The following is a 26,937-nucleotide window of genomic DNA, read 5'->3' as shown; positions in this document are numbered from 1 at the left end:
TCCTTTAGGGTACAATTTTCCAAAGCAGCTAAGTGATCTAGGAGCCTGAGTCCCATTTTCAAGTCATGTTGGCTTTGGGAGCCACATATCCACTGAAAATTAGTGCGACCTAGGAACCCAAGGGTCAGATTTTCAAAGATATTTGGTTTCTACAGATGCAGAAAAGTGCTTTTGCAAATCCCATTAGGCATCTATCTGCATCTTTAGGTGCCTAAATGCCTTTAAAAATCTGGCCCCTTAGATGCTTTCGGAAATTTTTCCCTGCCATTTGCTGTGTGGTTGTACAGCACTTTGTGCAATGAAGCCCCAAACTGGCTGAGGCCTCTTGGTGCTACTGTAATATCAATGTTCAGTAATAATGAATATAATGACAATCGTAGCTCAAACTTGCCCCACTCCAAGTGTTCATTTACATTGTTTATTTTTCCTCTCTTCTGCTTCAGCTATGGTGTACACTACCTTTTGGACAGTGGCATTTTAAATTCACATATAAATAAAATATCTAACCCACTCCAGTGGCTCTGCATTTGTATTCCCCTCTCAAGCCTCCTTCAAGCTTCTGGGATGGAGTGAAGAGGAAAGGGGGTTGTGTTTATTCTTTGTTTCTTAATATATCTAAGTACTTATGTGGCCCCATTCTTACAGCATTTGGGCAGCTCACTTAAATTATTGAATTTCGTCTCCCAACAACTTGTGAGGATGGGAAGTGCTATTCTCCCCATTGTACAGCTGGAGAACTCAGGCATGGAGATGAAGGCTTAGATCCCCAACAGAACCTAGGCACTTAAAGCCCAGTTTTAGGCACTACTGCAATCCATAAAACCCCCCATTCAGCTACTGCCTAACCCTGTAGGTGCTGAACTCATGATTTAAGTTCCCTTGGCACCTATGTTTCTGCCTCTACTCACATGCGCTGCCTGCAGGGCCCAGATTGGTAGGTGTGCTCTGAGCACTCCTAACAGCACAAAATGGGCAGGGGAAGGAGGCCTCCCTTATAACCTTTAGCCCAGTGGTTAGGAAACTCACACCCAGTGAAGGAGACACCAGTTCAATTCCCCCCTCTGCCTGGCAAGGGGAAGGGATTGTAACCTAGGCTTCCCACCTCTCAGGGGACTGACCAAGCCTCTGAACTATGGGGTATTCTGATGTGAGAGTCTCTCCTGATGAAGCTTGGTCCACTTTGTATGAATAATTAAATACGCATTGGGGCAGAGAAAGCACGAACTTTGGTACCTCCGCAGGCAGTTGGCCTCTGCCAGGCTGTGGCTACACGGCAGTTTTTAGCATGTTAGCTCAATCAGAGGTAGCACATGAATATTTACAGAATGTAAGAGATCACGGCACAGGCAGTGTGGCCAAGCAGTTACAGCTGGGCTGGGATCCACACAGTAGGGACAGCGGTCAGAGGAATTGCTAGATCCAGGCTCAATAAATAAGAGTCGGGATCAAAGTCAATGAGGGTCAGAGACCAGAGATAGCGCCAAGCTGCAGTCAGGAGTCAGCTTCCTGGGACACCCTCCAGGGTTAAATAGGGCTCCTGGCAAATCAAAGGGCCACAGGATACTGCCACTCTGGGCCACTTGGGCCGTACGTCCTGCAGCTCCTACTCTCCACCATGCTCCCTGGCTGTGACTTTGCACATGGTGGTGTCCCAGGTTCTGCAGAACTGGGTCCTCATCCCTAAATCCTTACACCTGTCCTGGAAATTACACCTCAGCTGCAGTGTAGCTAAACCTTAGGAGAAGAATGACAAGATCTTTCACCCTCACCCCTTGTAATTCACCATGATGTTCATCTCCACTCTGTGGTACAAACCCTCCCCCTATCTTCCCTGTGGTATGATTTGCAAGCCACAACAGCAGAAGGTCTTCCCAGCTTTTAGTCTCCTGGCCTTTTATTAGGGGGTTTCATTTACTTAGAAAGAAATGTAAGCTGGATTCTTTCCCAGTGTTAGTTCAAATCTTTTCAAGCCCAGACCTCAAACAAGTCTAAATAGCAAATCTGTTTCTGCTCTGCTTGAAAGGCTGTTTAGAAATCCAAAGCCCAGGGGATGGCAGTTTAATAACCCATTATCAAATGTTTGCCATCTGTGATATGGTGTCTTTTGTAAACACAGCCGCTAACAAGTGGACTGCAAGCTGTAGCCTTTTCTATGCTGCACAAGTTACAGTAGAATTAACTAGCAGGAGTATGTACACGTATACACACGCACACGCACAGTGAACCCTGAGCTCTGTTCCCTTAAATCATGGGGCCTGATTCTCCTCTCACTCACCACAGTCAATCAGGAGTAACTGCACCGAAGTACCTAAAGCTACACCAGTGTCAAGAGGCTACATGGTAGAGGAGAGTCAAACCAAGTGTTGCCAGAGCAACAGCTTGGCTTTAGGGAGCATTTTACCATTTGTTTTTCCCTGGAGAAGCCTTCTCGGGGGAGGGGGAGGCAGGGCAGGCTGCTTTCATCAGCACAAAGGCATAGGCTGAGATGTATTTTTCTCCCTATGCTGGGACAAGGGAACTGGGATTTTGCTTGAGCTAAGCACTGACAGCTGCTTTTCTTGGGTGGCTTTGAATTTCCCGGTGGGAGATGCAGGGAGGGGTGTAGTGTTACAGCACAGGAAACCCTCCCTGTTTTCCATGCAGCTTTGCATGGCCCTTCTGTGTTAGGAACGACTTTAACACTCTGCGTTCATCACTCCAAGGCGACCTTTCTAGACTCTTTCCAAACTCTCCCTCTCTGGGGACAGGTAAGGATTTGCTTTTCTTGTGTCCTAGGGCTGGGATTTGCAGTCTCTCCTGGCTGGTCGAGTAATAAATACTGTATGTAAAAGTCTAGCTCGGAGGAGGGCTCAAGCCAGCGTTTCTCAACCTTTTTGATACCAGGGACAAGCTTGCTGCCTTCCTAAACTGTGTCAGGGAGATCTCAGGGACTGGTGCCGTGCACGGACCGATCCCTGAGAAACACTGTGTTAGTTGGAAAGAGCTTCTGTTCGCACTCATGCTTTGGAAAAGGAAGTATTGCAGAGGTTCCGCTTGGTTAAGTATTAGCTGCTGTGTCATGTCTCTAGCAGGCTAACCGAGCACGGGTACATCCCACTCCACCTCCACTTGGCTGTGTGCTAGGTTTGCAGAGGGTGGGGATTTTTTACAACCAGCCCGTGAGGCCTGGGATCTGCACACGGAATCCCTGGCTTGCTTCAGCAGTTAGAGGGTGTTTCTGTTGCATCCATGCAGGAGAAAGAGAGTTTTGTGTGGCTTCCCCAGGAAGGGAGGTCTGGAGCAAGTATACCCTGCCAAGAAAGGAGGGGATGGCACTCTGCTGTCACTCACTCCGGGTCTGGGGGAGGGCTGTTAGCCTGCTAAGCAGTTTCTGAACCAGGGCCCAAATCCTGAAGTCTATAATCTGGTTCTGAAGCCAGTGGGATATTTGCCTGTATGAGGTGGGGTCACCACCTTTGAAATGCAAAAAACACAGCACCCTCCAAAGCAAGCCCACTGCAACCCCAACCCCCAAGCCAACTCCACAACACCACCACCCCCAACAGCCATTTATAGTATCTAGAGATAGAACACATATAGATAAGACTGATAATATGGCAGGTTTCCTCACTCTCCTGTGACTCAAACCCTCTTACACACACACAGTGCGCTTGTGTGTTGGTGGGCGGACAGCTGCTCTCTTTTCAACAGTTTTGATCTGTTTTCACTTAAACCGTGGAAGTGGGAACACTGCAGCATCTCTAGCTGGACACAGACACTTTTATGTATCCCAGTGTATTGGCAGAATAATGAAAATCTTTAGACTCACGTAAAAAAAACCGAGCAGATTAAATTATTTTTCTGGCAACTGGCAAATCTATTTTAAAAAATGGCCAGGCCTGTCAAATACTGTTCAGGTGGTAGCCCTAGAGTGAGGGTTGAGAATTGAGGGCCACCCTATGCTGTTCCGCTGTAATACAGCTGCCAGCATTTGGGAACTTTTTTCCAAGGGACAAATTTCCAAATAAGCAGGGTGGGAGTGGGGGGGCGGGGGAGAAGCTGCTGGCTCCTCTTGTGTGAATGGGATGCTTTAGTCTTCCCCACAGCTCGAGTGCTTTTCAGAAGGGAAAAAAAGGCCAACAAAATAACCAGAATGTCCCTAGAATGCTCAGATAGCGGGGGGGGGGGGGGGGGAGGATGGGGGGTGGGAATGGGAATGGAGAGATAGGAAACAATGTTGGTGGAAGATTCGATAATACTTGATAATACTTAACACTGATTTACACCCTTTGCATGTTCAAAGTGCTTTACAGACCTTAACTAAATAATCTTTAGATTGTATATTCCCTAGCGCAGGGACTGTCTTTTACTTGTGGGTTTGTAAAGCACCTAGCACTGTGGGCTCCTAGGTGCTTTGATAATACAAATAAGTAAGAGGAGGGGGAAGGCCCTCAGCCCCTCCAATAACCTGCCCCTAGTTTTCTAATCGTTAAAACAAACCGTCAAACATCACATCACAATATACAATGTAAATAGTGTTAAATCAGAGCCTAATAAGTTCTCAAGCAGCATTTTTCTTCCTTTACCTTCCTGTATATTTTGATTATTATCTATGGAAATATTTTTGTTGGTTTGTATGTGTACAGTGAAATCAACATTTGCCGACATTTACCGATAAAAATCTAATCCTTCCAAACCTAGTTGTAGACTTACAGTTAGCCTCTTTTCAGAATAATACACTGGAGAGGCTGCATTTATCAGCTACTTCATCTCTCACAATGATTAGGTGGGGAGTGGTTTCTCAAAGTACACAAGGAAACTCCTCATTCAATTTCTAAAAGTTGTGGCCTTTTCTTAGCCTCATTTTGTACTAATCTATGACCAGTTTTTTCCTTGGAATTTGAGGATGAACTCAAAACATTAACCCCAATTTAATGCTATGGAAGCCAAAACGATCAATGCTTTTGGGGGGTTCAGATTTACACAATGGAGAGTTAATGCCACTGTGCTGAGTTAGTTGTACAGCACTCTGACATGCTTGGACACAGCTGAGGACAAACAGTGAAGTCCTGGCTCCATTGTAGTCCATGGTCCTTCATTGGGGAAGGATTTCACGCAGAGATCCTCAGCTGGTGCAAATCACCACAGTGCCCTGAAAATCAAGGGAGTTGTGCTGATTTATACCAGCTGAGGATCTGGCCCAGATCTGGTGGCCTCAGTGCCTGCCCCAGCAGCTGGAGTGGCTCTCCTTGTGTGAGGACAGCCCTGCAGTGCCTTGTCCCTTCTGCCATTTAGAGTCCTAACCTGGGGTTGGGCCATCAGTGGGCTCCCTTGGCTCAGTCTGATACCATGGGAAATAGAATTTGACCGTACAAAACAAAGCCACCCACCAAGGTCCTTCCATGCAGTGCTGTGTATCAATGAGCCTGCGGAAAACTACGGCAAAGGCAAACAGTTCACCGTCACCCCAACACACACTTACGGTAAGCAACAGCATGCTTAGAGGCTGTATTGCCAGGCACCAAGTTCATGATGAAAATCAGGTTAAACACCATTCCCTAGGAGGGCAAGGAGACCATGAATATTAATGAGATTGCACAACAACACCTGCCTCCAGTGTCATGGAGCAGCTCGTTAGTGGATTCTAATTAGTGCTCTGACAATACACAGGAAGTGTACCAGGGCTGAGGCAACCTGGAGACATTCAGACTGTGTTGCTGGCTACAAAGTTGGATGGGGAGCCAAATTTATTGAATTTGGATTCAGCCCTAGATGCCTCTTTTTGTCTGTGTTACAGGGATGGGCGGGCTTCCAGAGGAGTTGGGGGAGACATTCTCCTTAGCTATATGTGCTGAGCTAAACAACTGGGTCCCTCCAGTCGTGTAATGGCAGAGGAAGTCCTGGAACAGAGGCAAACTGAATTTATAGGGCCAGATCCTCAGCTGGTGTAAATCAGCGCCACTCCCTCAATGCAAAAAGAGATTGTTGTGTCTTTTGCATTTTACACAACAGAAATACTACATAGAAACAACAAAGGCATGGTGGGCTTCAAATAACTTTACTGACCAATTACACACAATACACAAGATCTCGTTACACATTACATACAAAAACCTATGTTAAAAATACTATTTAGGTTGCAAAGTTGAACATGCAAAAGTCAGGAAATGCCAGCATTAATGTTGTCTGTGTCTGTATTAGTATATGATCATGTGATTAAAGACCATGCCATAGTGCTCAAGAAGAGCTAAATGAAGATTGTAAAGACAACCTCAATTCTGGCAATTCTTAGCTTTTGAGTGCTTGCCTTTGAAAACTCAGTAATGTTCTTTTCATGTTGGGTTTGTGTGTGGAATTTCCCAGGTTTTTTAAAAAGCAAACGGCAAAACAGATATTCTGGACGGTTAGAGATAAGCACCCAGGTCTTTTCTCCTTTTTCCCTACCTCTCTTGTCCCACCCCGGGTTTGGGAAGATTTCATATTCCATGGGCTGGTTTCCCTCATGGAAGAGAATACCCCTGTTGTCCCCTTTGACTGCAATGGGAGGAACTTAGGATTTCTCATACAAAACCAATCCATCGATCAATCTAGTGTGAGACCCTGCCTTCAGGAGTGGCTAAGGCAGCACATGATGCCTCAGAAGAAGGCAAAAGCTCCCATAAGGAGCCAGTTGTACACTACTATATATCTTTTGACCCATACAGTGATCAGTTTATGCCCTGAAGTGACTGATTCCCCATCTCCTCACCCAGCAGGACTATACTCTCTCTCATTCACGCTCTCTAAAATACTATAAATATATGTAATATACTAGAACGTTGTGTTCTCTATAATTCTGTATTTCTGCAGCAGCCCTGCAGTTACTTTTGCTATATATAAACAGTACAGCGCGCTTTCGACACTGTTATTACCTAGGTAACCATAACAACAGGAGCTGATAACCCAAGGCTAGAAGCGATCCCTGCAGGTTTCCATTTCACAGAGCGCTGCTCAGCATTCCAGTCCCCAGATCATATTGAATATCACATTGCATGACAGTCCCACTCTCAGGGGTCCCCTTTGTTTGTCACAGCAACAGTGAAATAGACGTGTCACTGCAGGACACAGAAAACTGACAGGAGTTGGCTGGGTTAATCTCAGCTTGCGTGCATCTGGCTGCGATTAACTGTTATGAGCCAGGGCTGGGGTTTGTGCCTGTTTTTTCACAGCGCCTGGCACACTGGAGTTCTGATCTCAACTGGGGCCTCTAGACACTACCACAGTGCAAATCCTAAATAAACAATGAATAGCAATCATTACTTCTGCAGGCAAGAAATATGGTGCATCCGGGTATTAGTCATGGTAGCCTTACCATTAGGGTTGCCAACTTTCTAATTGCAAAAAACCGAACACCCTTGCCCTGCCCCTTCCCCATGGCCCTACCCTGCCCTGCCCTTTCTCTGAGGACCCCTCCCTCTGTCACTTGCTCTCCCCCACCCTCACTCACTTTCACTGGGCTGGGGCAGGGCATTGGGGGTGGGAGCGGGTGAGGGCTCCAGCTGGGGGTGCGGGCTCTCGGTTGGGGCTGTGGATGAAGGGTTTGAGGTGCAGGAGGGGGCTCTGGGCTGTGGCCAAGGGATTTGGAGTACAGGAGCACGCTCAGAGCTGGGGCAAGGGGTTGGGGTGTGGACTCTGGGAGGGAGTTAGGATGCGGGAGGGGTTCTGACCTGGGGCAGGGGGTTCAGGGTGCAGGCTCTGGCTGGGCAGCGCTTATCTCAGGTGGCTCCCAGTCGGCGGTGCAGCAGGGCTAAGGCAGGCCCCTGCCTGCTCTGGCTTCGCACTGCTCCTGGAAGCACCTGGCATGTCCAGCTCTTTGGTGGAGGCGTGGCCAGTCGGCTCTGCGCAATGCATGCTGCCTGTACCCGCTGCCCCTGCAGCTCCGACTGGCCACTGTTCCTGGCCAATGGGAACTGCAGAGTTGGCGCTGGGGGCAGAGGCAGCACGCAGAGCCCCCCGATCACCCCTGCGCCTAGGAGGCAGACATGCTGTCCACTTCTGGGAGCTGCACAGAGCCAGGGCAGGCACAGAGCCAGCCTTAACCCCGGGCCCCTGCCAACTGGACTTTTAATGGCCCGGTCAGCAGTGCTTTCCCAGAGCTGGCAGGGTTCCTTTTTGACTGGGCATTGCGGTCGAAAACCAGATGCCTGGCAACCCTATTTGCCAGCTCTATCCCAATGAGTGATAAAGTCAGGTCGTGCAGGATGGGCTTTTAAAGGGTTTTTATTCACTTCCAAAAAATCTATGAAGCAGGAAACAAGCCTATCCCATTTTTTGGTCAAAAAATTCAATTGTAGACAGAAGTATGTTGCCCAGGTGCACACTGTCCCTCTTGGAGAACTACTGGGGAGATACAACTGTGACAAATGCCCGCAGGTAGCTGATTTGCAAATTCACAATTTCTTGTGTTCCTTGGATGCAGGACAAGTGTTTCAGTGTTAGTCACAGCCAGCCCAATTCTCCTCCTGCTGACACCATTGCAAATGAGGGGCAACTCCATTGAAGTTCACGTGGTTTCTCCTGTGTTAAATAGGTGTTGGTGAGATCAGGCTCAGGCTCAGGCCCAGGACATGCACACCTAAGATAGACAGATTAGGCTTCGGGTGGTTCTGGGTGGGGGGAACTCTGGCCGAGTTCTCTCAGCCGGGCTGTTTGTGACTCTCCCTCTCCTTGTTGCCATGTGTCACTCCATTTTACCCCCTTGGGCACAACTCAGGAGAAACATATGGGACGGATCCTCCCCTGGTGTAAATCCTTACCTTTGAAGTCGATGAACCTATGTTGAGTTACACCAACTGAGGTTGTGGTCCATGAGTCTCTATTTAAGTGTGCTACAGCCTGTGAACAAGAGCTGCCTTATCTTCCTTTGGGAGTTCAGCCTGGACAGAAGCTCAGAAAAGTCTGATAGAGCTCTGCATTCATGACATGTACCCAGATCTGCATAAATTCTCACTCCATTTCCTGGCCCTGTTAATGACTTGCTTCAGACACACACACCCTGCACCCTCAAACAATTTCAGACAATGAACGCATGTTTATTTTAACCGCCTAGAGATCTCAGGCTGATGGCAGTATAAGTCTACAATAGCCTGCCCTTAGGCATCTTGTTACTATTGCACATGACACACCTAGTAACACACTGTTGCTCTACACAACTCTTTGTTGTCAGTCTTCTTGGTGTTCAGAGTTGATCTGAAAATATGGTATGTAACATTTTATAAATGGCAATTTTTCTAAATAACTTCTCTGTAGGAATAGAACAGCAGGTATCCCATCCCATTCAGGATGATTGTAAACACTGAGAGCAGAATTTTAGAATCCTGTAACTGATGTCCTGATTTTAACAGTTAAATACTTGTTACATTTTACAGTTTGTGGATATTAACCCCCAATAGAATTTCCAGCTACCAAGGCTAATGAGAAAGATTCCTTGAAACTATGTATAGAGGTTTACAGATTTTTAAAATATCTTTTAAGCCTGGTTATCTAGCTGCTTTAATATGTAGGTCTATATTTTAGGACACAAAATGACCAAACACTGTGTCATGGAATAACTTAGATTTAAGTCAGAGCTAGGTCACACAAAAAAGTGGTTTTGGCCTGTGGATGGTACAAATAAAAAATGCTGCAATACAGGCAATGTATCTGGTTAACACGTGGTGTTTGAAAGCAGTCAGAACTGTGTGCTACCGTGAAGAACTGTGTGTGTGTATATGTGTGTGTGAGAGAGAGACAGAACATTTAAACAGTTGTAACTCAAAAAGGATGGGTTTCTTTTTAAAGTTTCCACTTTAAAGTATTAAAAGCTGAAAAGTATGGTTCAGCATAGTTACCATTTGTTGATTTTCCACATATCTGGTGGTTGCTTGGTCTTCAATATATCAGTAGCTGACATGTATTTCCCTGCAGAATTTAACAAAATCTACTGATATCATTTCCTCACAGAGAATCATTTTCTAATAGTCTCTTCTTTTTACACAGGCTTTATATGGGTATGTGCGTCTTTATGCGTGTGTACATGTGTATGTATACAGTGTAGTTATAGCAGTGGCTGTAGCTCTGTGGTTCTCAAATGAGGGCCACCACTTGTTCAGGGAAAGCCCCTGGCAGGCCAGGCCGGTTTGTTTACCTGCTGCATCCGCAGGTTTGGCCGATCGCGGCTCTCACTGGCTGCGGTTCACCGCTCCAGGCCAATGGGAGCTACAGGAAGGGCGGCCAGTACGTCCCTTGGCCCGCGCCGCTTCCCACAGCCCTGGTTGGCCTGGAGAGGCGAACCGCAGCCAGTGGGAGCCATGATCGGCCAAACCTGCAGACAGTCAGTGCAAACTGCTGTCAAAGTCAGTGCAAACTGCTGTCAAAGTCAGTGCAAACTGCTGTGCTCAACCCTTTTGAAAATCAGAGAACTTATTCAGGTGCCTAAATGTGTATTTAGGAGCCAATTTCAGAAAGTCACTTTTTAATATAGTGGCCTAAGCACTCACAATGGTACGCATACACATACCTACATTATACAAATACATATCTAATGTTCATACAAACACCTCTATACAGCACACCTATACTTAAAGGCTGCATACACACCTAAAACATATTGGGATTCATACACAGTGGGTGCATGCATATGTTTTAGGTGTGTATGCAGCCTTTAAGTATAGGTGTGCTGTATAGAGGTGTTTGTATGAACATTAGATATGTATTTGTATAATGTAGGTATGTGTATGCGTACCATTGTGAGTGCTTAGGCCACTATATTAAAAAGTGACTTTCTGAAATTGGCTCCTAAATACACATTTAGGCACCTGAATAAGTTCTCTGATTTTCAAAAGGGTTGAGCACAGCAGTTTGCACTGACTTTGAATAGGCATACATGTATATGCAAAAACTATGGGTACGTGCATCTTCAGTATATTGGTGAGTTCTATACAGAGTTGGTAAAAATGTATTTTAATTACCAAAAAAAATTGAAGAAAATTTTCCTCAAAATAATTTGATTTTCATTAAAAATAAATAAAATAAATAAAAACGAACTATTGGAGGGGCTGGTTGGGTTTTTTTTTTTTTTTTGACAAAAATCCAAAATATTCCAACAACAGCGGAAACTTTCTTGCGAAAATTCAAAAAGCCATTTTTTTGTTTTGAAAAATGTTTTGACAAAATGTTGCGGCCAGCCCTAGGATCACAGAGATTTGAATGTATGCAGATGAAAGGTAGCTTTGTGTATGCACACAGTAGATGTGCATGCTCAGTGCAGATCTGTGTGTGTGAAAAACAATAAACGTACTTACCAGCCTTTTTTCCTTATTTTCCAGCCTTTCTCCCAAAATACATACTACCCATTGCATTGGCCTGTCTTCAAAACTAAGTGGCTGGGTATGCCAGGGCACACCGCCTCCATGAGCTACCCAAATAGTGGCGTTGTCTTTGGGAACATGCTAACCAACCCAGGTGGAATTCCCGCCTTCAAATTCCAGTCCCGTCGAGACAGCGTTGACTGGAGGCGGTTCAGTGCCATAGACGTAGAGCGGGTGGCTCGGGAGCTGGACGTGACCACGCTCCAAGAGAACATTGTCAGCGTCACCTTCTGTAACCTGGACTCGGAGAAGTGTCCACACTGCCAGCAGCCCATAGACCCGGTTCTCTTAAAGGTCCTTAAGATGGCACAGCTGACCATTGAGTACCTGCTGCACTCGCAGGAGTACCTGACTGCCAGCCTGGCGCTGCAGGAGGAGCAGCTGCAGGCTACCCTGGAGGAGCTGAAGCGCACCAAACAGGAGCTGGACAAGCAGGCGGAGGAGTTGAAGGGAGTGAAGGAGGAGAGCCGGAGGCGGAAGAAGATGATTGCCACCCAACAGCTCCTCTTGCAGGCTGGGACCAATAACTACCACAAGGTGAGCTCTGGGGCAGAGAACAAAAATAACCTCCCAGCCTTGATTGTCCTGGAGGTATGAGAGGAAGGAGCCTTTTCATCACTGACCTCAGCGGCAATGGCAATTCAGTCCCCAGCAGCACTAGGTAAGCGTGACCTAGACCAGGCGCTAGACAGAAAACTTCCCTGTTCAGCCCTGATCCAGCCAATCTGAACTGGAACCTGGTGAAGAGTTCCATTGACTACCGCTCTTCTTCCAGGTAAGTGTGTGCTTAAGTGCTTGGCTGGATCATGGCCCTGGTGGCTCAGGCACTCACCCAGGATGTGGGAGACCCTGATCAAGTCCCCCCTCTGCCTACTGAGGAGAAGGGATTTGACCAGGGATCTCCCACGTCTCAGGTGAGCTCCCTGAACCACTGGGCTATGGGACATTCTGAGGTGGGTCTCCCTCAGTCTCTCCTGTTGAAGCCATTCCTCTTTCATCAAATGTCAGTTGGGTCAGAGCCAGTGAGAATCACTCTCTAGCCCAGCGGTTGGAGCAGTCCCCTGAGAGGTGGCAGATGCCTGGTCAAACCCCTTCTCCCCCCAGGCAGCTGAGCTGGGATCTCCCATATCTGGGGGGAGGGCTCTAACTACTGGGCTAAAAAATGTAAGGGAGGAGATCCTCCTCCTTCCCTCTCCCCCCAGGCTGTTTTGTGTGGAGTGAGGGAGGTACCTAAGTTGCCCAGCTCCAGGCAAGGGGCCTCCCTGCAGCCCAGACTTAGGTGCCTAACTCCAGGAGGGGGTGTGGCTTAGGGCACACCCCTCTCCTTAGCATCTCCCATTGGCTATCTTAGACAGCTCCCTGCCTAGCGTGCTGGCTTTGTGGATCCCATTCTTAGGTGCCTCTCTCTCCCCATGCCTTGTGTAAGGAGCTTCGGTGCCTCACTCAGGCTCTGTGGATCCCAGTGTGTTCCTGTGATTTGCTAGGCACCTAAAAGTTAGGGGTTGCAATGCCAAAGGCCCTTTGTGGATCCAAGCTGAGGTCCTCAGATTCTACAGTCCTAGGGGTCATATAAATACCTATGATAGATATATGACAGGAAATCTAGGATCACTCTTTCTTTGGAAACCGGTAGCACATTTCTTTCCTCCAGTCTTATTGTACCTACCCAGTGGTACAATTATTAATTATTAAAAACCAGTGATTGCCAATAAATCACCACATCGGTCAGCCAATTCCCTTACTTGGGAATGTCCTACAAGCCATCGAATTTATATTCATCTATTCCAAACCGTCTCTTAGCTGCAGCTCTTCCTTCTTTATTAATGGCTCCAGCTTCACTTCCATCTTTTTCAAGTTGAAGACCAATTTTTTTTTAATTGCAGTACTTCAGCCATTTTTGAATAATTAATTCATCCTCCTCCTCGTTTGTTAATGAGCCTTCTTTCTCCCTAGTATTTCTTTCCTCCTGAATATCTTTATAAAAGCCCTTCTTTTTTGTCCTTCATCACCCTGTGGCTAGTATTGACTTGTTTTGGTCATCTCTTGCCCAAAGTTTTCCCTGCAAGCCTGAGCGGTCTCTGAATCATTTTCTTGGATTGTCTCTTCTTCTCCACCCCTACGAGAGGTTCTCTTTTGGCCTCAGAGTAAAGATACTCCTGATAATCGTGCTGTGATAAGGTTCTGACACAGGTCCCAAGTATGTTGGGAACTCTGCTTTCAACTAACAGAATGAAGTCTTTTTGTTTGGGGTGGGATGATAGGATGGGATGGGGAGAGCATGGCACTCTGGTAATCTGACCCCTTTCACTCATTCGCTTTTTCTAACGCCCAGTGTCAGCTGTGTGACAAGGCCTTCATGAACTACTCCTACCTCCAAGCCCACGTTCAGCGTCGACACACTGAGGCCAGCGAAGCTGGTGAGTATGGGGCTGAGCTTTTCTCCTTTGGCTTCTTTTTGGAAGGGTTTTAGGCCTCCTAGCCGCAGGGTATGACAAGCCTTGGAGAGGAGCGACATGGGCATGCAACACACTTTATTGTTTTTAAGACTGGCTTTTTGTGAAATACTTTTGTTCTAAGTATATCATACTTTCCTTTAAGGAAGCTGCTGGGTCACTAATTTCCTCTGTCAAGGCCCTGATGGGAGCAGCACTGCAGGGTCTGAGTCCAAGTCCAAGCTGCTACAGTGATCGCAGTGCATTGTCACCCAGCATCCAGTCTGAGAGTGGGAAAAATGTATCTTCTCACCCCTCAAAAGAGGTGACAGACCCAGGGCTGGGACTTAGAGTGGGTGCTGGCAGAGAGACCAGGGGCTGTGTGAGGTACAGTGAGCCTAATAACTATGATACTCAGCATCTCTGAAAATCAATTTAGGTTCATAGAAATAGATCTACATGACTAACCTTAGGCGCCCATCTGCACTGCTGAAGATCCCAAATTAGTAATGAAGCATTTGCATCTAAAATGAGAAACAACACATTTGAAAACATATAGATGTCTCCTTTATTCAAAAAAAAAAGGAAAGTCAGAGTGGCCTAGTGCCTAGAGCAATGGACTGGAACTCAGAAGATCTCAATTCTAAGCCTGGTGCTGCCACTGGCCTGCTGGGTGATGCTGGGCAAGTCATGTCCCCTTCTGTGCCTCAGTTTCCCCATCTGTAAAATAGAGATGATGCTACTGATCTCCTTTGTAAAGCACTTTGCTATCTATGGATCTATTTAGTCACTTATCAAGACCAGAATTCCGATGCTTCAACTTGGCAGATAAGATAATTCAGAACTGGAGCCACACAGACACCATAGTCACCTGTTCCACTACCCACAAACAGGTTGCCTGGAGGAAAAAATCACAACGTTGGGTACAAAAAATGCAAGCTGAGCTCAACTCAAGGAGGGCTCTGCAGCTGCTGTGATATGCATTCTGTCCAGCAGAGGGCAGTGGTGTTATACATATATCTTCATGTGTCCCATCCTTAAGTCATTTGCCCAAGTATCTTATTTTAAAATGGCAACAGCTGTTCAAAAAAACCTGCAGTGAAAAGCAAAAAATGGCTTGGCATTTTTAATTTTGTTACAAATTTGAACATGTGCCACGTTTTGCAAATATTTTTCGCGGAAAATTGAGCCCCTTTTCTGGGGCAAATGACTCAAGGGCTGATCCTGAAGCTTTAAAGTCAACGAGAGTTTTGCCTCCGGCTTTAATGAAAGCAGGATCAGATCCTAAACATCCCAGATAAGTCACAGCAGAAGCTTCTGGCAATTCAGGACGTCACTTATGGTTCCTCGGTTTGAATGGCCTTCACAGAGAGACAGAAGAAGAAGCAGGTGGAGCAAATGGAGGACGAGATTCAAGAACTAAGAATGAAGCTGAAAGAGACCCATATGCAGCTGGAAATTGAGAGAGAGGCTGAGACTCAGTGCAGGGTTCAGGTATGAAAACAAATGTATTTCCAAGGATTTGGGGGGAAATGGGGGAGGGAGGGAGGAAGGGGGAACATTTATTTTATTTTGACCTGAAACAAAATGAAAAACTCAGCGAACGTTTTCCAACATCATGGAAAATTCTAATTTCTTTTGAAATTTTTCACAGAAAATCTGCAATGAAAGGCAAAACTGCTTGACAGTAACAAAATTTTGGATATGTCCTAAAAGTAACATTCCTTTAAAAACAAACAAACTTTCAAACTTTCTAGGCCTAGTCTACGCTAGAAAAGGTTTGCTGGTGTCACTATACAGGTATATACAATCAGTGCTATACCAGCAAACCCTCCTACTGGAGATGCACCTATTACCGCCAAAGAGTGCTTTTGCTGGTATCGCTTATACTAGTCCCCGAAACTGAATAAGCCATGCTGACAAATGGCCCTTTTGCTAGTATAACTACAACTATACTAGGGCTTTTGCCACTATCAAAATGTCATAAAGTCATAGCCCTGACTCACATTATTATACCAACAAACTTTTCCACCGTAGACCTGACTTTAGCCCAAAGCCGGCTCTACACATGTTTTTTGCAGTGGTGTAACTAAGGGTATGTCTACACTGCAATCACAGGGTGTGGCTGCAGCCGGTTTTAGACATATCTGAGCTAGTTCTCATCTAGCTAGCTAGAGTACCAGAGCAGTGACGCTGTGGCAACCTGGGCTGTACAAGCCCACTTGGAATTCTGGGTAATTCACACTGTTCTCATAAACAAACTAGGGAAATGCAACCTAGATGGAGCTACTGTATGGTGGGTGCATAACTGGTTGGAAAACCATTCTCAGAGAGTAGTTATCAGTCGTTCAAAGTCAATCAGGAAAGGCATAACAAGTGGGGTCCTGCAGGGATCAGTTCTGGGTCCCGTTCTGTTCAATATCTTAATCAGTGATTTAGATAATGGCACAGAGAGTACACTTATAAAGTTTGTGGACGATACCAAGCTGGAAGGAGTTGCAAGTGCTTTGGAGGATAGGATTAAAATTCAGTATGATCTGGACAAACTGGAGAAATGAAGTAAACAAGATGAAATTCAATAAGGACAAATGCAAAGTACTCCACTTAGGACGGAACAATCAGTTGAACATATACAAAACGAAATGACTGCCTAGGAAGCCGTACTGCGGAAAGGGATCTGGGGGTCACAGTGGATCACAAGTTAAATATGAGTCAACAGTATAATACTGTTGCAAAAAAAACCCAAACATCATTCTGGGATGTATTAGCAGGAATGTTGTAAGCAAGATATGAGAAGTAATTCTTCCACTCTACTTCATGCTGATTAGGCCTCAGCTGGAGTATTGTGTCCAGTTCTGGGCGCCACATTTCAGGAAAGATGTGGACAGATAGGAGGAAGTCCAGAGAAGAGCCACGAAAACTATTAAAGGTCTAGAAAACATGACCTATGAGAAAAGATTGAAAAAATTGGCTTTGTTTAGTCTGGAGAAAACTGATAGGGGACATAACAGTTTTTAAGTACATAAAAGGTTGTTGCAAGGAGGAAGGAGAAAAATTGTTCTCCGTAACTACTGAGGACTGGACAAGAAGCAATGGGCTTAAATTGCAGCAAGGGTGATTTCGGTTGGACATGAGGAAAAACTTCCGAACTGTCAGGGTGATTAAGCACTGGAATAAATTGCCTACGGAGGCTGTGGAATCTTCGTCATTTGAGATTTTTAAGAGCAGGTTAGACAAACACCTGTCAGGAGTGGTCTAGATAATACGTAGTTCTGCCCTGTGTGCAGGGGAGTGGTTTAGATGACCTCTCGAGGTCCCTTCCAGTCCTACACTTCTTCGATTCTATAACTACATACTCTTGTCAATTGGGGTGGTGATTTTATATTGAAATAGTTATACTGGTAGAAGCGCTAGTATGGCTGTAGTTATACTGATATAACTATGCCTGATACCAGGATACCTAATAGGAATAAGCACCTTTATACCAATATAACTGCGTCCACGCTTGAGTGGGGAGGTGCCACTTTAGTTATACCGATATTGTTAAATCAAAACAAAATTTGGGAGCAGATACAACCTAAGCTCAGAGAAGCTGACTGATCTGTGAAGTCAGATTGTCAGAGCTTATTTCACTGGGGAGGGGCCAGAAGATGGGGGGTGTGAATCATTAGAAAGCCTCTGTTTTCCTCTAGAGAGAAGAGGAGGGAAGAAGGGGATTTGAGAGATGGAAAGAGGAGGAGAGGACAAAGTTTCAGGAGGAAATGGACGGCCTGCGGCAGTTGTTCCTGACAGAATTCAAGGACATTGCCAGCAAGAACTCTGCCTTGGAAGGGGTGAGTGAAATGTGAGGGTTAATGTTCTTCTGTTGAAACAGATGCTCAGCTTTCCCCCTGGCATGTGTGTTGGCTCAATAAGTCCCATTGCTTTTTCTCTCTAATGCCGTCAGATCAGAACAAAATATCAAAGGTTGGCAAGGGTGTTTTTCATCCACAGGCTCATAAGTGTAGCTCCCCTTTATACCAATGCGGAAAGTGAAGGAGTGTCACACAAGGAAATGTCAGTGAAACTAGGAAGCAAACAAACTGGTTTAAAATAGTGCTGGGAACCCAAACGAATCACAGCACAGAAATGAGACCTCAAGGGGTGCTGAACAAGCTCAGTGGAGTCAGTGGGATTTCAGAGCTCGGTGACTTGTGTATTCCAGCCCTGCAGTAGCCCTGGCATTTTAATATGCCCCATTGTACCCCAGTTTGGCAACACATGGGTCTCTCTCAGAATGGGGGGAAATATTGACCTGTTCAAGGAAACTCCCTACCACACCCCGCCATGTCATGTACAATATCAAGCCAGGATTGCCTGTGTCTAGTTCAGTTGCATTGTTATTTTTATGGTAAGTCTCACCTAAAGGAAAACAATATTCTAAGGTCAAACACTCCCATCTGACAGGCAATGCAGCATTTTGATAAGTGAGTCGCAGGTATCAGTGCTCGAGTCACTTCCCCATAAGGTACCATTGCTAGCTAGTATCTGACATAAGCAGAAATATCTCCTTCCATCCTCTCCAGAAACTGCAGGAGCTGCAGGCCAAAAACCTGGTGGCATCCAATCTGGGGGTCCTGCGGGATGAGGACTCTGATGACAAGCAGCAGTGGGCACTGACTCAGAGAGAGCTCCAGGGCATGAGGGAGAAGATCGAATTACAGGTGAGGAAGTGCCTCCAGCTGCAGCAGCCCATTTGGTTCTGATCAGTTTCCCATCAGCCAGCTGTGGGGAACCTCTCCCATGACTGCGCAATATAGCACAGGGCAAGGGAAAGCCAGTAATGTCCCTTGCATGGAACTTCATGGCACACTAGGACTCACATTCAGGATAATACTGGGCATATGCTTAATTTTTAGCATGTTCGTAATCCCAGGTGCTTTTCTGAATCGTGGCCTGCGTGTGTTTTCCAACATGCACAGCTCTGCAGAAGGGTTGTGAGCCCTCATGCTCTAGTACATAACTGACCTCTAATTCATGGGGGCAAGAAACTTTCCTTGATGGCAGTTTAAGTCATAACCATCCCTTGCAGGGTGAAGCAACTTGGTGACAGGTATTGGAGTAGATAGAGCCCTAGTCTGATCCGATCTGGCAATTCCTTTTTGCCTATGAGGTGAAATTTTAAGATGTAGTTCTTGCTCTCTACCCACAGTACATGCACAGTGGAATGGTCCATTCTTTCTGCAGATGAGATTCCACTGGACAAAGGCTCCGTCTGTTCAAAGTGAGGATTTGGACTATCTGACCAAACAAGCTCTCTGATTAAATGGACCCATTGCTCTCTTTTCTGCTCGATGTTTGTGTGCTATGGCAAGGTTAACCTTGGTAGAAGACAGCTTGAGCAGACATTCCCAAGAGGCAAAAGCCATAGGCATGCATTGCATGGTTGACCATGCTTTTTATTTTAGACATAGTCATGGGCCGGCTGAAATATAGAACCTTCACTCTCCAGCCTCCTGTCCCCTCTGCTAAGTTATGGGGTTGTTCACCAGCCTTCCAGTTAGTGAAGCTGTAAATAGAGTGGGCTGCCAGTCACTCCGAACAGCTATTACAATATATTTGACTACAATTGTTTGACTACACGCGTGGCTCATTCTTTAAAATGTTCAAGAGACCAAATAACCAAATTTATTGTCTAAAGACAAAGCAGTAGAATACGAAAATGAGAAATACGTGCCATTCTTCCAGGGAGTAAATTCTCACAGCAGATTCACCTTACACAGAAGGTGTGCTTCCCCAATGCCTCCCTAAACTAGCCATCTCTAATAGCGTGGCTGTTCACACGTTACAAAGCATTATTCACATCACTTAAAGTTTAACTAGCCAGCATTGTCTTTGGTGCCTCACTGTACTTTTCCATCTGTCATTTGACTATTACATTCCAAATGTTAAGGGGCAGGAAGATACTCCCTACTACAATGCATTCATACATCTTACATTATTTTCTTGTACCTTTGTTTCATAACACTCGTACAGCTAACTTTTGACAGTTTTTAAATTTCCTTAAGAGAAGTACTGAACTATATTTGTCCCAGGGCATCATGGGATATATGACTTAGCATAAGTGAGCAAGAATAAGCATAGTACAATTTAACAATCTATACCCTGCACATAATACTATTAATGTGGTGTATGGGTGAGTGTGTAAAAAATAACCTATATACGTTGACTAACAAATAATGGCAGATTACAAGAGCACAAGAATACTGGCCTCTATGCCAGAGTGGGGTTGGAGGAAGAGCCCTATACCAGGTTTAAGGCTGCCCTGAAACAGCCTTATGAGGTCCAAAGGTCAAGCCAGAGAAAGCTAGTTCGCTTGGAGAATGGAAACATTGGGAGGTGCTCCTCTGCACCAGCCTTAACCTCTGAAACTTTGGATAACAGTAATGGTGAATAATGGCACACTCGTGGCAAACTGAATGAGAAGAAAAAACAAAGGTATTTTTGATTTGTCAGAAAACAGAATGGAAGAAGAAGCTGAAGGAGCTTCAGAAGGAGCACCAGGTGGAAAAGGAAGAGGTAAATACCAGACGGAAGCTAAAAGTGGTGACTCAGAGTTCTCCCATGGGTAGCACATCAGTCATGAGCTCCTGAGGCACACAGTAAGATCCTGCTTGCACCACCTGGACTCACATCTCACAGACACATTTGCAGAAGGTTTTTTCTGCCTCAGTTTGAAACATCTGCAATATTAGACCACATCAGCTGCACAGAGCTCCCTCAGCAGAATTCGGCCCATCCACTAGAAACAAGGAAGGTAGCCCGGCAATGTAGTGCAAAGGTTGAATAGTAACTATTTTTCTTTGCCATGGGATGTTGTGAAGGCCAAAAGTGTAAGTGGGCTCAACAAAGAATTAGATTAGTTCATGGAGTGGACAGTCAATGGCTGTTAGCCAAAATGGCTAGTATGCTCCATATGTCCCTAAAATCTCCAACCCCCAGAAACTGGGATTGGATGATGGGATGGATCACTCAAAATTGCCCTCTTCTGTTCACTCCCTCTGAATCATCAGGCAGTGGCCAGTTGGAAGACACAATACTGGTCTAGACGGGCCATTGGTCAGACCCAGTATGGCTGTTCTTATGGTCTTTTTCAATAGTAGCTTTCTTACAAAATAGCTCAAGGGGTTTTACAGTGAGGGGTTGCAGTAGGGTTTCCAACAGCCCTTTATTACAAGGGACTTCCCTTATTTTTTCATCTCTGTGCAACATGATTGGGAATTACTGAGTACTGCAAAAAGCTGCAAGAAATAGCCCTGGTGCATGTAGGTGATTACTTAAATAAAATAATAGTCATAATATCAGGAGGAGGATGGTGGGCGGGGGTAATAAGAAAACCATCCCTTATTTTTGAAATACAATGTTGGCACCCCTACAATAGAGAAGAAACACTTTACAGAGCTGGTCATGGACTGATTAGGGTAAACAAAAATGTAACTTGAAATATAAGAGCCCAATGTGACTCTAATTAAAGTCAAATAATCTTTGGCTTAAAGGAATAACCACTGGGCTGGGAGCCAGATGACCACAAGTTCAAGTCCTACTTCGGGGGGATAGTTCAATGGTTTGAGCATTGGCCTGCTAAACCCAGGCTTGTGAGTTCAATCCTTGTGGGGGCCATTTAGGGATATGGGTCAAAAATCTGTTGGGTGATTTAATTGGGGATTGGTCTTGCTTTAAGCAGGGTGTTGGACTAGATGATCTCCTGAGGTCCTGTCTAACCCTGATATTCTATGATTCAATGGGAAGATTCCCACAGTGCCATCAGTTGTCACAGTGGCTTTATGACACAGCCATGTGTGCTTCCACAAGTGGAAAGTGACCATCCGCTGCCATTTCACAGGGGACACTGAGCACCATCAGACAGCAGCAGCTGTGGGTCACTTGTTACTAGAGCTGGTTGGAAAATAGAATTTCCATTTTGTGGGAAATTCTGACACTTTTGAAATTTCTTGTGAAATGAAAATTTGTGACCATTGAAATGTTTCATTTCAATAATATTGAAACATGATAAAATATTAACTAATACAGATTCAACTTTAATATAATTGAAACAAAAATCAAAATGATACATATTAATTTCAATGATATATTTAATACTATTGATACATATATGTTAATTTTAAAGTAATATAGACAAATTGAATCAAAATTGTAAAGTCAAATCTGTAGTGTAGTTAATATTTTATATCATTATGTTTCAATAATATAGTGAAATATTTTACCTTATGGAAACATCAGCAAATGAAACAAAAAAGTCAAATGATTAGTTATGAAATTTTCCCATAAAAAACTTAGTCAAAATGACTCTTTCCCATTAAATGTTTTGATTTCAATGAAGCTGCATTTTCCGTTTCTTCTCTCTCTACTTAGTCTTGATTTGAATCTATGATCAAACAGGAAAAGAGAGCAGCAGAAGTTTATAAATATGCCACTGGATCTCAATGCAAAATAAAATCTCAAGGCAAAGTGAAAATCCAGGAGCTGCCCCACTTAACCTTGGCCAGGAGAGCAATCTGAGCTAACGGGCAAAATGGTATTTTCACCATATTTTATACTCGTCACATCCAGGTCTCATAATTACCTTCCTTGTCTCTCTCAGTTGAAGAGTGAAAATGAGAGACTCCGGGCCTCCCTGTCTCAGGAACAACGGATAGCTGCTGACCGCTTCCAACAGCAAATGGGCTCGCTCAATGCTCGGCTCAAAGAGCAGACCAAGGTTATCAGGTTGCAGGAGAAAACAGTAAGCTTGCCATGTTCTTGTGGGCCTGTGAACACAACATGGCTCTCTGTCCCACTCCAGAGGCTAATCCACACCTAGTTTACGAGTCTGCCACAGCCTTTGAGCTACAGAAGATGGGATCTTCAGCTCAGGCAGTAACAGTTATTTGCTTTAGAGTGCATCTGAAGTATGATTTTTAAGCCACTCACTTCTCCTCAGTAAGGACCATTTACCTGAGGTATTTCAGCTTCCTACACAAACTGCTGAAGTACTAGAGCTATCCAAAAATGAGTGGAGGATTTTCATATACAATGGGGAAAATGTTGGGGTTTTTTACTCAGTCTCAAAAATTACTGGTTTTGAGGGGGAGGAGGGGAAGGACAAACAGTTATAAGAAGGCGAGAAGGGTCCTTCAAGGCCCCCAACTGTAACTGGTGCTGGTACTTGAGCTAAAATATAATGATGATACAATTAAAGATGTAAGCCCTGATTCAGCAAAGCACTTAAGTACGTTCTTAACTTTAAGCACATGCTTAAATGTTTTACTAACTCAGGATGGATTTAAGCAGGAGCCTGTGCTAAAATGCTTTGTCAAATCAGGGTCTCAGGCCTGGGCTACACTTCACTTTAGGTCAGCCTAGCTATGCCGCTCAGGGGTGTGAAAAATTCACATCCCTGAGCTCTGTGGCTAAGCTAACCTAACCCCTGGTATAGATGTGCCTCAATTGATGAAAGAATTGTTTTGCTGACCTAGCTACCACTGCTTGGGGAGATGGATTTACTGCGTGGACAGAAAAACCCTTTACGTAGATGTAGGAAGCATCTGCCCTATGATGCTACATTGGCATTGTAATGCCTGTAGTGTAGAAATGGCCTAAGTCCCACAAAATCACAAACACCCGCCATTATCACATACATATGGGAACGAGCAGGCACAAGCCATGTGCAGAATAATAACGGGACAACATTTTGTATTGCAGCTTGGAGATTATTTTATTCTTTTCTCGACCTTTGACTGAGACAGCGTTACATATAATTATATATAATAAATAAAGGTTTTCTTTTTGTCTGCTGGCAAAGCATCCATCTAGGAACCATCTGGTGTATAATTCCAGCAAAAATGTCTCCCTTGCATGCATGATGAACTCAGCTCATGCTTTGGCCTTACATCGAATTATTTTGTGCACCCTTTGATGTTGTGCCCAAATGTGAAAACTCCAGTTAGAGATAAAAAAGTTACTAGACTTTGCAGACAAAAGAAACCAGTCTTTGAATGGTGGATAATGATAGATAATTTCTTTGCAGATCAAGATACTGTCTGCAAGCAAAACTGAAGGTAATGTTCTGTCTTTTGGGTTAATGAGAGTGAGAACTGATAAGATTTCCATAGCTGTGACTGCACCACCCAGCTGCATGTACAACTTCATCTCTCTCTTGACAGCCTTTACAGCATACTTGCTGGTTCAGGCAAGCAAGCAAGGAAAATATCTGATTAGCATCTAAAGTTTTCTGACCCTCATGTCTAAGGGCTGGTCTACACCATCGCTCAAGTTGATGTAACTTACATAGCTCAGAGGTGTAAAAAAGACACTTGAGCAATGCAAGTTACAGCGACCTAAGCGCTGTCCACACTTGTGCTATGTCAGTGGGAGATGCTCTCCCACCAACATACCTTCCGCCTCTCACAGAAGTGGAGTAATTATGTTGACAGGAGAGCGCCCTCCTGTCAGCATACAGCATCTTTACCAGATGTGCTACAGCAATGCAGCTATGCCAGTGTAGCGCGGTGGTGTAGACTTGCCCCTAGGGATTCAGATATAAATCAAGATCTGGCAAGAAAAGTAAGAGCCCCTCCCAAATGATTCTTTGTTCCAGTAAATCAGTTGCACAAGAATAAGGAATTGTTCCATCTCAGATTTTCTCATTGAGATCGAGGTTTCCCACAATGCCAGTGCCGGGGCAAAGCAAGGACTTCCCTTCAGATGCTGTGGCTACTAAGCTGCAGAGAGCCCTGAAATGTCAGAAACCAATCTTGGCAGCAAAGAGATTTTAGATATTCCTGCCATCACTGTAACAGTCCCCTCCCCACTAGGCACTCTATTGTGGCCTGGCTTGGTATTGCAGCTCTCACACTGGGCCAGCACCCTCTGCTGACCATCACTCCAGTGCTGTGGTGGCTTGTTGGATAACTTGGCAGTTGAGTTGGGTCAGGATTTTAAGGCCTCCCCTTCCAGAGTCACAACTGGCCCAACTAAAAGGTCCAAAATGTCCATAACAGAAACAAAAAAAATCCTTCCACCTTCTCTGGGGCTTCTTCTTGACTCAATCTGCTGCTCCCTTGCTGGGCTCAGCTACCCTTGTAAAGGGTTTATGCCGGTGAGGGAACCCAGCCCCACGCTCAACTCTGGGTTCTATCAACTCTGGGTTGGATCCTCTACCTGTATTGCAGTTTTCCCAGGACCACTTCGTGTCTTGAAGGTCTCCCAGTCTGTTCTCCATTTAGTCAGAGTTTCCCCCTGCCTGGAGAGCAGTCTTTTCTGCTTGCTTATGACCCTGCAGGAGCCATCTCAGTCCTGTCCCTCCAGCTCTTCCCCTAACCAGACCCTGTCAGCACTTAACCCTGGCTCCTTTTATTCAGTAATCACCTAATTCCTCTCAGATGGGACCCATCCTGTAATCAGGGCTGGCTTAGGCCCAGGCTCTGCACCCACCTGTTACGAATACAAAGTTACACTCAAACGAATGGGGCAGACTTTCTCGCCTCCTCACATCCTACAAGGTCCTAAGAGTCTGTTGAGTTGCTAGCTTTGAAGACCACTGTTTTCATAGCGTTCATCAGAGGAGTGAGTCTTCCTTTTCTGGGGAGAAGGTTCCTTCCGGTGGGATATGTAACCAATCGTGCGTAGGTCTCTGAGTCATCAAGGATTTCTCTTCTCTGCAGTGACCCAGGAAACATCCAGGGTACCAGATCTAGAGGAGTCTTCTGAAGAAGGTATCTATCATATAAATGAAAGTCCTTCTCTCCTGGTGTCATGCAGGTGTTGGACTTTAGACATTGATGAGGGTGTGCAAAAAGGAGGAATTTCGGGACAAAACAGGCTTTGGGTGAGGTACTCTGTCCCCGATGTTTTCTCCCTAAGTTTGAGCAGAGCACGGTCACTTGATTACAACAGCATCACAGCAAGCAGCCTTCTGCATGCTTCTTGTGATTAGACGTTTTCAGCAAGGATGCCCTTCTTGCACTCAGGCCCATACTGTCTCCCTGTAAGAAAGAACTTGACTGTACCTCGGCTCTAACAGCACCCTGAGGGTAACGCCACCCTGATGTCAGCACTCTACCCCTCCCTCAGAAGAGTAGTGCTGTCTGCAGGAGCAATCCCTGAGCTCTGCAGAGAGTTTAAGTGGAAGGGAAAGCCAAGAATCACTTACCGACCCAGCCTGATGGAGCCATGTACTGTGAGCTGGTCAAAAATGGGGAGAAGTTTTTGACAAAAATAAAAGAAAATAATCACCCCACATTTTCATTTAATTTATTCCCACAAAAAAATTTTTTGCTGAAAAATTGAAAAAAACTACCAAACAAAAAATCAGCTGAAAACCAAACTATTTCAATTTGGAAATACTGCTGTGGTGCCTCGTGGGAGTTGTAGTTTGGGTGCCTCATGCTCCCGTTCTTCTCTATAGCCCATGCTTCTGAGTTGGACTACATCTCCCAGGATGCACCATGGAATCTTCTCTTGGAGAGGGAGGTGGAACATCAGGGAATCCCAAGAGGAGACCATGGTGCATCATGGGATATGTAGTCTGATGAGTTTTCAGCAAAGCATTTCAGTTCTGGGGGATTCGGTTTTTGACAAAAAAATCAAATAATTTCAGAGAAAGTAGACACTTCGTGAAAAAATTTGTTTAGATGAAAATCCAATTTTCCATCAAAATCCATTTAGATGGAAAATTTGCAACCAGCCTGAGAAACGTAGTGTGAACGTGTGGCAACACAATAACTGCACAACTGAGCACCTGATTCTCCCAGTGAAACCTGGGATGGGACCCACCTTACTCATTAAAGTGGTATAATCTGCTTTCCAACAGCAGAGTCAGGGATGTGGTCTGGAGTGGGTCAGCTTATAGAATCATAGAAAATCAGGGTTGGAAGGGACCTCAGGAGGTCATCTAGTCCAACCCCCTGCTCAAAGCAGGACCAATCCCCAGTTAAATCATCCCAGCCAGGGCTTTGTCAAGCCTGACCTTAAAAACCTCAAGGAAGGAGATTCCACCACCTCTCTAGGTAACGCATTCCAGTGTTTCACCACCCTCCTAGTGAAAAAGTTTTTCCTAATATACAACCTAAACCCCTCCCACTGCAACTTGAGACCATTAT

The 26,937-nt window shown here is 45.2% G+C and overlaps 1 protein-coding gene across 1 annotated transcript in view; it reads left to right on the top strand.

The window, feature by feature from the left end:
* The first annotated feature begins 2,392 nt into the window (after positions 1 to 2,392).
* DZIP1L (DAZ interacting zinc finger protein 1 like) overlaps positions 2,393 to 26,937 on the top strand; it is a 39,483-nt gene continuing 14,938 nt past the window's right edge. The window contains exons 1-10 of the mRNA XM_037909453.2: positions 2,393 to 2,747; positions 11,325 to 11,903; positions 13,699 to 13,783; positions 15,168 to 15,292; positions 17,491 to 17,631; positions 18,364 to 18,501; positions 20,294 to 20,356; positions 22,440 to 22,580; positions 23,865 to 23,895; positions 25,501 to 25,551. Coding sequence (XP_037765381.1) covers positions 11,388 to 11,903; positions 13,699 to 13,783; positions 15,168 to 15,292; positions 17,491 to 17,631; positions 18,364 to 18,501; positions 20,294 to 20,356; positions 22,440 to 22,580; positions 23,865 to 23,895; positions 25,501 to 25,551 — 1,291 coding nt within the window. The 5' untranslated portion in view covers positions 2,393 to 2,747; positions 11,325 to 11,387. The remainder of the gene's footprint in view (positions 2,748 to 11,324; positions 11,904 to 13,698; positions 13,784 to 15,167; positions 15,293 to 17,490; positions 17,632 to 18,363; positions 18,502 to 20,293; positions 20,357 to 22,439; positions 22,581 to 23,864; positions 23,896 to 25,500; positions 25,552 to 26,937) is intronic.

Source organism: Chelonia mydas, chromosome 9 (assembly GCF_015237465.2).
Source record: "Chelonia mydas isolate rCheMyd1 chromosome 9, rCheMyd1.pri.v2, whole genome shotgun sequence".
Taxonomy (NCBI): domain Eukaryota; kingdom Metazoa; phylum Chordata; order Testudines; family Cheloniidae; genus Chelonia; species Chelonia mydas.
Note: the sequence above shows the minus strand (reverse complement) of the source record. Positions and strands in the feature narration are given on the sequence as shown.